Source organism: Danio aesculapii, chromosome 13, assembly GCF_903798145.1.
Source record: "Danio aesculapii chromosome 13, fDanAes4.1, whole genome shotgun sequence".
NCBI classification, from domain to species: Eukaryota; Metazoa; Chordata; class Actinopteri; order Cypriniformes; family Danionidae; genus Danio; species Danio aesculapii.
In genome coordinates this window covers 25,067,363-25,080,726 of record NC_079447.1, presented here as the reverse complement: position 1 = coordinate 25,080,726, position 13,364 = coordinate 25,067,363, and the positions used below count along the sequence as shown (strand labels likewise).

The following is a 13,364-nucleotide window of genomic DNA, read 5'->3' as shown; positions in this document are numbered from 1 at the left end:
CAAACACAGCCATTGTGTTCCCTGACAGACAGATGACAATAATACACATTCCCAAGCGCCTCACGCACTCGCTTTTCTCCCACACACGAATGGCATTTTCCTCTGCACTTGTTTTTCTGCGTCACAATCCCAGGTGACCCCTGAAAAACTGAGCTTCAGGGGAAGGAAAGGTGTGCGTGTGTGTGTGTGTGCGTGACTGTGAGTGCTTAGGAAGTGTAGCCTGAAGGAAAGCAAGGTGCCTGGAGTGATCCGTTCGCTACACAAGAACAAATGTAAGATGCCTGCTCAGGTTTTTCTTTTCTGGTGTTGCAGAGTTGTGAATGTGCGACGTCAACTAGACACACAATTCAAATTATTGCTGCTGTGGCCATTTCAGCACATCTAAAGAAGTGTTTGTTTGTTTGCTCAACATCTCTGCAGTATCGAGAAATGAAGTCAAGCCTGCAATATCTGTTACCGTACGTGTCCAGCGGCGCGGAAGAAACTCGTTCGATAGCGCTCAAAGCACTAGAGATCTGACACTCTGGGGAGTTTGTCTCTTGAAATGAACAGCAGTTTGGTTGTTTCTGTGTGGGCTATGATTGCGGTCAATACACACTAGAAGAAGTCATTGTACATGCAGAAGATTATAGTTGGGAAAATGCAAAGCTTATTGCTGAATGCCATAAACTTACATGTCAATTTGATGCAATTCTAGATTGTCATTGTTTTGATGAGCATAGTTTAAACAGGGAGAAATAAAATCAATACATATCCAGACTGTTGTTTTAATTCCATCATTTAAAACATTTTGATTTTGGTGTCCCAAGTTTGAGATTCCATCAACCCTTTCTCTCTCTTCAACTTTGCTTCCTGTGTATACATACGGTCTTATCATTATTAAGGCAGAAAAAAACAACTATATTTTTAAATATATATTACCGTTTCAAATATTTATATATATATATATATATATATATATATATATATATATATATATATATATATATATATATATATATATATATGTTTTGGCTGCACAGTGGTGCAGTGGGTAGCACGTTCGCCTCACAGCAAGGTCGCTGGTTCGAGCCTTGGCTGGGTCAGTTGGTGTTTCTGTGTTAAGTTTGCATGTTCTCCTCGTGTTGGCGTGGGTTTCCTCCGGGTGCTCCGGTTTCTCCCACAAGTCCAAAAACATGTGGTACAGGTGAATTGGGTAGGCTAAATTGTCATTAATGTATGTGTGTGAATGAGTGTGTATGGATGTTTCCCAGTGATGGGTTGCAGCTGGAAGGGCATCCACTGCGTAAAACATGTGCTGGATAAGTTGGCGGTTCATACCACTGTGGCGAGCCCCGATTAATAAAGGGACTAAGCTGAAGAGAAAATGAATGAATGAATAAGATGTAATAAATTGTATTGTCCATTTCAATTTAAATAAACTGGAAATTAATTCAAATGTTATTATATTTTAAATGATTAAAAGCTTTATTTAGGTAAAACTTAAGTAAACTGAAAGAAATCACACTATGAACGAATAATTTTACACTGCAATAGATGGGTTAATATTATGAAAATGTATAAAAGTTTAAGTCAGTTATTGGTGAAGGATAGGGTGTTTCATTCGGTTGTGTTTCATAAAAAATATTTCTGTGTCAAGAGTTCAATGTGTATTATACTGTCAACTTTTGTATAGTAATCCTAGTCATAATTTTAAAGCCAGGCATGCATTAAAAGAAATATTTTTGCTTCCTGTTTAAAAAAACGAATGCAAAGCAACAGACTGTAATGTATAGAGGAATGAAAACATGGAATGAATTGCCATAAGACATTACATGCTTTGTAACAAGTAAAATGAGGTTTAAAAAATCATTGAAGAAATATTTAATGGCACAATATTAAGTGGATTGTTGACCTGGATGTTACGTATAAATTTGGGGTTTTTATGTTTTTTATTGGTCTTTGTTGTTATACATTAATGTAATTTTGGTTTGTGTTCGATGGACCCCAGAGAGAATAGCCACTATCTTGGTATTGGCTAATGGGGATCCTGAAAAATAAATAAAATAAACAAAAATAAGAACTAGGGCTACACGATATTGGAAAAATCTAACATTGTGAAATTTTCTAATTCTCTGATGTGTATTGCGATATGAATACAATTTCACCAGATGACTTAAATGTGTCTATTAAAAAAAATATATATCATTTTAGATTGATTGGGATGATTCTGTTGGCCAGTGCATATGTATAAAATATAAAAAACCATCTGCAAGTACAGATCAATACAATAAAGAAAAATATACAAATGAAATAAACTGTGTTTTATCATGCTCAGTCTAACAGTATTCAGGTACAGTAATTGAAAAGAATTCATCATTATTAAAGGTTACAAATGGTGCAGTTTTGTTTACGCCTGAATGTGTTTAAAATCATTATACACTCACATACAAAACGCAAAGGATAAATTATAATACAAACTCAACACTGGACACATATCCTGCGATGTGACAGCATTGCAATATCGAGGCTAAATCGACATATTGTGCAGCCCTATTATGAAACAACTTAAAATACATTTCTGTAATTTGCAAAAGCTTTTTTTTTCTAAGTAAAATTTTACTTTTGGTTCAAACTATAAAATATAATTTAATCTAAATCAAAAACATTTAATGTGGTCTAGAAAAAAATACATTCACACAAAGTAGAAATATTGTTTAATATAGAGACACTAAATGTATTTTTTGTACTTTAGTACAAATTAGAAAACTATCTTAGACAGTTACCTACCTTAGATCAAAAGTATAATCTTGCTTTAGACAAACCTAAACATTTCTGTAATTTGTTAGCTAAAGTTGAGAATTACCCTTAAATTATAGCTTTGATTTGGTTTAAAATGAAAAAGTTATTTTAATATTAAATCAAAATACTTATTCAGGAAAAAAAAACACTTTGACTCAAAGGTAAAATGGCTTTTACAGCAAATAAATTAATTATTTTGGTTCGACTTAAATTGAATAAAACAGGTTGTAATAAAAAAAAAATTTTCATAATTTTTCACTTAATCCAATACAAGAACGTATTTTCAATGTAAAGGTCGGCTCACACTGTGCAAATTTTTTTAAATCCTGAATGATTGTAGCATGTCAGACTGTACGAACATGGCTCACATGTCACATTGTAAGATCTCGGCTGTCATAAAGTCAGACTAACCGACATTGAAGACGCGCCAAACACGAAAGAAAACACCACCAGAGTTTGACGTCATCCACACGTTACACTTTCACTATCCTACATTCTGAAATGATTCCTCACAGCAAATGTAAACAAACTTTAGTAGCAATTTTGCACACAGCGAGTCTCAATAATTAAACCAGAACAAAAAAATTATAATTTCTCCCCGATCATTTGAATTGTCACATGGATTGCGTCATCAAATTCGGTACTCCTATTGGTTCTTGGATTGATGCTCATCGCAGCTGTTTTCACACTTCCGGAAAGTGTCTGAAATCTTCTGATATTGCCAGAAATTCATCTGAGGAAAAATCTGATCGCAACAGGCATTAAGCGGCTGTCTGTGTCAGACCAACCATCAAAGAACACAGATTTTAGCCTAGGATTTCAGGAATCGTTTAGGATTTCCTAAATTTGTCCCATTTGACAAAATCGTGGCTGAAATCTCAGTGTGAGCAGGGCTTAAGACAGAAGTTTCACATTTTTCAGAGTATAAAGTGTATAAAAAAATGCACTTAGAAAAATAAAATAAAATATAAACAACAGTTATCATCATTAATATAAAAAAAAAAAAAACTTTTCCTGAGGACCATCAGCATATTTTGTTGACTTTTAAAGGATCATGTGATATTAACAGTAAGTTTCAACATCAGTATTATAATACTGTAATAACAAAAAACTAATATAACAATATTACTGTTTTTACCTCGATTTGAAAGATGAATTTGATTTATCACCATAACAATTTAACACTTAACAACTTAACACTTTCATCACATCCATTCCATTCTAATCGAATCTTAAATCTGAAACAAAAGTAATTTGTTATTTCAGCACTAAATTCACCAAAAGCAGCGCCTTCTGGATCACCTTATTTGTATAAAGATCCTCAACTATCTGACATTCTCATCACGTTCTTCCCAAACTCCCCACATGAGGTTTTTAAACCGAAATGAACCCAGAGATTTCAGTGATCTAATTTCCAGCAAAGAGATGTATGAATATGCAAGGCAAATTAAACTCCAGTGCCCAGAGTTTTTGACATCACAAGAGAGACAGGACTGTGATCTTCCTTATGGTCGCTGTGCATTCATGCATGATTCCCAGAAAATCCGTAATCAAGCAAAACACAACATCAAAAAAAAAAAAGTCTCAAATTTGTAAAGCATTTCCCCAAAGAGATCACATTTCAGAGACTCAGCATGGATGTGATCAGCATCAGGTAGCCGATATTTTAAATAGAAATGATTCATAAGCACATCTCTCGTTAAAAAGGCCACTCGTTCCATTCTGTTCGGTCAGTAATGAGATTTCTTACCTTCTCCAGAACTGCTGGCTTGTTCTCTTTATCCGTGTCCTTTTCTCGCTTCTTCTCCTCCTTTTTCTTCTCTCTCTCCCTCTGTGTCAGATTGAGAAGCAGAAAATATTGTGTGTCAGGATAAACTGTACTTAGAGACAGGACAGGTTTGCACACACACACACAGACACACAAACACTTTACGCATGCACACGCAAGAAACTGAAGGTGGGAAAAAAGTGGAGTCAGCTACAAGTCTGAGGTGCCTTTAGGGCACAAGGAGTACAATCCTGCCTTGAGGCCTGTACTTTGAGAGCTTAAATATGGCAACCACAGCTTGAAACAGACAGTTAGACATATACTATTGGTTTCTTCAGTTATAGACATGTTGCAGAGGAATTTTATTTGTGTTTACAATTGGTTTGTTATTAAAAAGTTAGTACGGTTCATTTGAATAAGTGTGAACATTGTCATCCGACTCATGGTGTGCGCCAAACAAGAACAAAAGTGCCAAAAAAAAGAACCTTTTTGTTGGCCTAAGTAAACTTTTTTTAAAAGTTAAGATCAGGGTTTAGCATAAACAACCACCAAACGCAGGTAAAGTTCAGCTGTTCTGCACTGTATACAATTTTTTTTAAAAACGCTGTAAATTACAGACATTTTTCGTAAATAACAGACAGTAAATTACATTAATTTACCGGAAATTTTAATTTAAGTAAATTTCTGTCATTTACTGTCTGGTTTTTTACGGTAAATGTCTGTAATTTAATGGCTATTATTTTACAGGTTTTTTTCCGGGACCCCAGTTGCCGGGAAAAAAAAAGTAAAATAACGGATTTTTTTTTACAGTGTAACAAGTTTTTGAACAAGCCAAGGGTGAGTAAACGACAGTTTTTTTCATTTTTGTTTGAACTATCCCTTTAAGATCAGCTTAATACAACCAGATTCAGAGTTAAATACATTTTATCTATTAAGTATAATTAATTCTTGATAATTTATTAGTGAAGTGAGGTAAAATAAGGCAAAGTAAGAAAACTTAAACGCATTCATTTTGTTTGTGGTTACTAAGTTCAAACACAATTCTACCATGGCTTTTAACAACACGTATTAAGCTTGGCCTTGATATGGAGTCATCAAGCTCTCTTTTTCTCTCAGATTTGCGTGTGAGGCTGGTCCAGGTGTGGGAGTGAGGGATCAGAGTGGGTTTTCTGCAGTGGTGCTGCTGTGTCTGACTGGCACTATGATTACCAGCAGACGGAACAAATGGAGAGCTGGCCTGGAGGAGAGGTGCGGATTGGCCGTTTGGAGCTCTTTATGGGCACATTGATTATTCTATTTCCCCTCTGCATGCTGACAGAGCTGTGCTATCGATTCCTTTCCACAGCACAGCACAGAGGCAACAGACTCCACACACTCTTCAATACAACCACAGCGCTTTCAACAACAATTGTGAAGCCGTCAGGGTGCTTCCTATAGGCTCTGTCACCTTTCTCTTTGTTCTGCTTAAATTAACGTTCTTACAGGCTGTTTTATAATCTGCTGCCAAAACTGTCAATAGGCATACGCCTCTGGTTTGTTCAGTTATATTTGTTTTACACGCTCCATTTGACAAATAGATTATGCACTGGAATAGTGAAAATTAAAGAATGGTAAATGATTTTATACACTATTGCTTAGATATTATTACTGTTATTGATTTAGTTTTATGTACTAAAATGAACAACAAATAACAACAACAAATTTATATTTGAAAGAATTAATAATAATAATAATAATAATAATAATAATAATAATAATAATAATAATAATAATAATAATAATAAAAACAATAATAGTAATAAACTGCAATGTAATGTAATGTGTATTTAAAAAAGCGCATTTACTGTGCATGGCCACACACCCAAAGCACTTCACAATCATGAGGGGGGTCTCTCCACACCACCACCAGTGTGCAGCATCCACTTGGATGATGCAACGGCAGCCACAGGACAACGGCACCAGTGTGCTTACCATACACCTGCTATTGGTGCAGTGGAGAGACAGTGATAGAGCCAATTCAGTGGATGGAGATGATTGGGAGGCCATGATGGGTAAGAGCCGAGGGGGAATTTAGCCAGGACTCCAGGGTTACACCCTTACTCTTTACGAGAAGTGCCAAGGGATTTTTAATGAGAGTCAGGACTTCGGTCTATTATCTCATCTGATCGATGGCGCCCACTGTCCCCTTCACTTTCACTAGTGCATTAGGACTCACACAGATCACAGGTTGAGCTCCCCCTGCTGACCGCTGACCTCACTAACCCCACTTTCAACAGTAACCTAGTTTTCTCATGTGGTCTCCCATCCAGGTACTAACCAGGCTCACCCCAGCTTATCTTCAGTGTGTATCTGGTCTTGGGTTGCAGAGTGATATGGCTGTGGCCATATGACCAGCTAATAATGCTGATCTAGCACTAACCAGTTTAAACTATACTTTAATTGATTGGACATTTGTGAGTGAGAGTGAGGGAATTGTGTAACACATTATATCATAGCACATTGATTCTGTAATTGATTAATAGCATGGAGCGGACTGTCCTAATTTTTAAGCCAATTTAGTCCTCAGTCTAGGGGCATGTCACAGGATTTATCCCATTGATATAGTACTTTTTTTTAAATACACTAGGTTATAAAGAACAAATCTAACCATCAAGGACTAAACATTTACTTTTTATATCTGCATTCATTTGTGGATTATTTTTTACATTCTGGGAGAATAAAAATCTGCTTTAAAAAATATATATTTTAAAATATTTGTTTGAATAAAATAAAATAAAATAAAATAAGAAACAACATCACCTTAAAGTCCCCAAGAAATTAAAAATAACCATACGGTTTTGTAAGCTCACATTGCCAGTTTTGTGGTGAACAATTCATCTGTGTAATTAAGAGAAAAAAAAATTGTTTGCCCTTCTAATCTTTACTTGTAATCTGAAAATGCACTTAGTTTTCAGTTAAATGATCAGATTATGTGATTTTGAGGTAATGTGTGTGGCTAACATACTTAACCACACTAGTTCAACAGTCAGTTTTGAAAACAAACAGAAATGGTAAGCATGAAGAGTCTGTTAGGTTGTAATAACTCTTCTAAAACCCTTTCCTTATCTTTCTGAGTGAAATGCCTACTTTACTACATCCATTCAGCCCACGATAACAAAAAACAAACCTCACTTACTGTTTGCTCATTAAAATTGTTTCTCTAGGAACTGTGTCACTAAACAAAAAAACTAACGATCACAGCTTCTGGTTCAATGGGAGTTTAAAGGCACAATTTTTACCACTAAAGGGCGCATTTTCACAACAAACAAAGGCGTAGTTTGATGGTGCCATTACTGAGTGTGGAATCATGGGAGTTGTTGTCTTTATTACATCCTACATGACTCCTGCAGAAATCATGTTCATGAATAACCTAAAGTATTTATTACTACTTTATTATTGGATTTGAAAATTCTTTTTTAACATTTGGAATAATGTAAGTACATATGTCATTAAAATATATAACACTATCCCAGTATCTTTTTTGTTGCGATATATTGTGATAAACAATATCACTGTCATTTTAATACCATATGATGCCAGAATGACAATATAATAGCATCATAATGCATAATGCTTCCAAAAAAAATAGATAAAATTTTATTTTTAAGAATTTTTCTTTTAATTAGTCATTTTAACAATTTAATAATTAGGCATTATAATTAGAATATGAGGCTGCGATATCTGCTACCAGATCTATTTCCAGTTGTCAGACTCCAAGAGCAATTTATAGTAAATACTATAATGTTTAACCATACTGACACCGACACCTACAATAGAGATAGAGATGTTGTACAATCAACTAAAATGCTAGAATTTGTTTTTATGTATGGGCGTTATATATTGCATGATCAAAAAATTATTGAGGTCTTGTCAATGTGTTGTGCGATAAGTCGATATATTGATTATTGTGACAGGCCTAACTGTCCTAGCGTTTTCTTGGATATTTTAATGAAAAGAATGACACATATCATGCTTTTAATGAACGATTCGAAGACACTTTTACGTACATATGTCGCCATCTACTGGTGTACCATGCAACTGATACAAACTTTACTTGATATTAGGTTTAATCTATTTTGATCACTGCTGTATGCATCAGTGTTTACATGTAAACAATAAACATATAGGACTTCTGTCGTAATTTGACTTTTCATAACAAGATTGAAACACTCAAACATGTTAACAGCTATAAATCAGTGGCAGCTTTTGTTTTGATTTTGCTCGTCAATTCAAGTTCAACAAACAAAGCTACGGTCATTTTGAAATCCAAATATTTTACCAATTAATCCTTCAGCTCTAATTCATACTGTGGCATATATAGGACATGTCTGCCATGTTTTCAACTATACAATTTGGAAAGCAATAATTCCAGACCTAGGCATACTGTTGAAGATAGAAAACATGCAAATTGGGATGCAGTCTAGAGCATGCAGAGCACAAGCACAGCACTGAGATCAGTGAAGCACACAGATGAGCACAGCACATCGCTACAGTACCTCCAGTTTGCTTTTCTCAGCTGCTTGCGAAGAAGGAGACGATACTGAGGGCAAAGCAGCATCAGAGGACTTCTGCAGGGCCAGAGGAGAGAGGGGGAAAGAGGGAAATTGAAAGAGAATGAGAGAGAGATGAAGAGAGCATGTGGAAGAAAAAGAGCGGAAGGAGAGAAAACAGAATTAATAGGCTGCAGCGATCACTATACAGTGAATAATTATTCAGCCTGTGGGGAAAATGGGAAAAGCAAAATTTATATACTGTTACATTCAGTCACATACGCTGCAAAAATAGTCAGTATTGTCAGTATTTCTCACCCCTATTCAGACAAAAAAAAAAAAAGAACAAATTCACTTTTGTGAACAAATTCACAAATTCACAAATTAAGCAACATTGCTTAAGATATCAAGACTTGTTTTTATCTCAGGAATTTATTTGTTACCCCATTGGCATCATTTTTATTATTTCTTTTTTGTAAAGCACAGTAAGATTTATGCTTAAGAGAAAAACTACTTGCCAAAGGGGTAGGAAAACAATTCAAACATATATACAGATATTTTTAAAAACAACATTAATGCGGTTTTACTTCTCAAAGTGAATTTATCTTCTTTTAAGAATCCAGAGACATTTAACTAAAAAAACACCTTAAAAAATACTCAAAAAATAGTAATAATAATAATACACATGAAGAAGCCCACATATCAGCAGCCACATCTATCATCAAGGACACGTTTTGCTGGATAAAAATAGCACAGACTTTTCCAGCTGTTCCAAAAGACGTAAGAAATGAGACCATCTGCCGAATCTGCAGTCAGTCTGTCAAACTGCAGAACCAAGACTGCCTTGAATCAATAGAATTAACTCACAAGTGTAGCCACCGCAAACAATCGCATTAATCAGAGAATGATGTTTGAAAAGCTTCCTTGTGTACATTTACATATGTATATAAACCGCCCAGACACATTCAATAATATAGATTTCTATTCTATTCAGTTTTAGTGTGAATTGTAATGCCTGGAGGTAAGAAATGGCATCAATTGTGATGACAAAGCAATAAAAAAATGGTTCCAATACTAGTTGCGTTATAGGACTAGAAGACTGCAAAATGTGCCACTTTTTGTGATTGGAATATGGATACAAACACTTAAAATTCCATTCTGTTGCTGTTTAGTTAAAGTAAAAATGCTATCTGAATAATAATTGAGTCATATTTTCATCTCTCTATAGTTGATATGAACTGTGGTGGATAAGGAGTGCTGTGAATTCCTGAAAACATAACACGGAGAAAAATAATGAAAATACAGTTCCTCTCTAATTATGCACAAATGTTGTATGATTAATGTTGTGTGAAGTACCAAACACTGTACTTGTTGAGAAAAAAAATACATATGTACTCACAACATGAAAATAAATCATTAAAAAAAACTTGCCCTGTATGTGTAAAACAAACGAACTTGTATAAACAGATACTTGAACAGGTCTGAGGTATTTGACCCAATAAGAATAGAGAACACAAGCAAGCAAGCAAACACACAAATAAACAAACAAATAAATAAATAAAAAAACAACCAACAAACAAACAAACACAAACAAACACACACACACACACACACAGAAAAATGACATGGTAAACTGTAAAATGACATATTCCAGAAATATTGAAATATTAATACTCTCTTTTGTTTTTGAATACAGAGATCTAACCTTTCTGATAATTCAAGGGTGCCTATTAGAATCTACAATTCCATGAATCTGAAGACACCCTCACTTTCTTTTTAATGGTCTTACCCCCTTTCTCTTGCCCCTAATTGTGCCACTTTCACTGGCTGTGGGCAGTTTGTTTAGGTTGTTTTCCCTAGCTATAGGGCATGTAGATGGCAAGAATGATAGGTAGGGAGGAACATGTATGGGTAAAAAAAAATAACGGGTACAATTCAACAACACTAAGTAAACACAACACTTGTCCTTCCTTAGCCATCATACGTTAATTTGTTTATTTGTAAAATAAATATTTAACTCGCAGAAGTTACCGAATGGTTACAGAGATCATTTACTGGCAAGTTAAACAAACAATTTAATCTAAATTGATATATCAAATAAATGTTTTATTATCTATATCAAATGATCAGTTTACAAATAAAACATTTGGTTTATTTTGCACAAAAATTTTTTTAGGTCACAATTCAATCCATTTAACACATCATGGCCATGTGAGAATTAAATGAAAATACAGGACTGAATATAATTGTTTTTATATACATATATTCAGAATAAAGATTATTTTGCTTATCCCATTGGCAGATTATTTAGCTTGTTTTAAGTGGTGGTCCAGAGTGTATTTTAAGGCTTGGTTGTGTTTATAAGATGCAAAGCAATGTGTGCATACATCTCACTTTACTTATGTACAGCTACTCAGCTAACATGAAAAACATTTCTTAGTCCCTTTAAAGGCCCGCCCTCAAGAGGCTCTGATTGGTAAGCTAACATAATGTGCTGTGATTCATGAATCGGCTCCACATCATTAGAAAGTGCAATGCCTCTGCTGTGTAAACACTGTCAAAGTAGCTGTTAGTCGTATCAATTTATGCCTGAATCAGACAGAAAACGAATAGGACACAGCTGAACCTCACGCTATGCATTTTTCACATATATTTAGGTTATAAGCATGTGTAAGTAATATGAAACGTTCACATATCTTTCGTGAGTTTGTTATTTGAGATGTAGAATGCAGAGAAAACAGCTGCATAGAGAGACACTGCAGCGCTGCTGAAGATTGTGAGAGTTTGGCAGATAAATATGAATTTGTAGCTAAATTGTTAACGGTGCCAAACAGCATTTCCCGGTGTTTAGGTCCTTGCTACAACATACCTTTAACACTAGAAACTGTGCATGTAATAGGTAAATTTTAATAAAGAAAAACACTTACAGGTTGTGGCTAACAATTCACAGCTTCTTCTGTTATGGTTGGAGCTGTTTCTTCTTTAAGGGAGTTTTTAGCCGAATCCAGCACTAAACTGGGAAAGATTCTAGAAGATTTCCTTTGTCAAATGCTAGAGCTACAGTTATTTTTTTTATAATTATCTGGAACATAATTAAAATTAAACTCCAAGCACTTCTATCTTTGTGTTGTGTCCTTTGGAAGCCCAAATACATAAACAGAGCAAACTAAAAATAGCGGGAAATAGCAGCGTTTGGACGGCATTTTAGCTTTTTCTGCTATAACATTACAGCTCTCTCGCTGCGTGGTGTATGTACGTAACCTGAAAGGGGTTATGACTTCATTAACCCAAATATATTTATTTGTAGTCATCAAACTTTGTTTGCTGTAGGCTTTGCTAAGCTAACTCTGTAAAAGCTAATGTCTCCCTTTGCATTAAACTTTGAGCATATTACATTCAGAGATGTTTTCATGTTCACACATCTACATTACACATCAACTAAAGTTTAAAATATGATATCATAGTGGACCACTGCTTTAAAGAAAAAAACTTGCTTAATATTGACATGTTACAGTATTTCTGAAAACAAGATTCTTGATTCAATTCAACTTAAATTTCTTCAATCATTGTTGTTTGCTTAATTGAGATACTTTTATTACTAGAAACAAGACAAAAACTCTAAGAAAAAAGATTTTATGCAGTACAATAGGCTATAAAAAAATTTTCTGCTATTCAATAATACCCCAAATGTTGTTGGCTAAGCTTAACTTATATTAAACCCAGAACACTCCATTAAAACAGGTGATGTGGCAAGGGAAAAGGCACAGGAAGACAGATGACTTTCCCTTTGTCCCAGTATGGAAGTGTTCCTGTCAGCAGCATGTGTCTACAAAGCCCAAGCTGAACAAGTAGGTCTATTATAGCCCAAGTTAGCACAGAAATGTCCAGACTGGTTCATTACCTGCTGATGGATCCCCCTCATAATATGCTTTTATTGGGTTAGCATCAGCACTATGCCCCACAGCAGCATGGGCCCATATTCATTAGAGAGCCATTAAATAATACCACAATAGTGTCCCCCCACCTCCCCTCCCAATCCCTTTAATACCAGCATGCCCGTCTGGGGAAATAAGTCCAGAACGGGAAACAGAAGGAGATGAACAGAGGCGGTCAATAAGCAGAGACAGCAATCAGCCCGGTGTGTGAAGGGAGAAGCGATCTCCATCTTAATGCAGCCCAAAGTGTGAAGTCCACCGTCCTCTCAAAGAAGTAATAGCATCAGCGTGAGGTGCAAAGGTCTCCGGCTTTCTAGTTGAGAAGTAATAGAAGGAACAGACACCTAAATG

General features: G+C 35.1%; 1 protein-coding gene across 1 annotated transcript in view; it reads right to left on the bottom strand.

Annotated features, from left to right (window-relative positions):
• The window catches only part of smap1 (small ArfGAP 1), a 134,890-nt gene that overhangs the window by 109,671 nt on the left and 11,855 nt on the right, over positions 1–13,364 (bottom strand). The window contains exons 3-4 of the mRNA XM_056471455.1: positions 9,085–9,156; positions 4,532–4,612 (exon numbers count right to left, since the gene is read on the bottom strand). Of these exons, the coding sequence (XP_056327430.1) occupies positions 4,532–4,612; positions 9,085–9,156 (153 nt within the window). The remainder of the gene's footprint in view (positions 1–4,531; positions 4,613–9,084; positions 9,157–13,364) is intronic.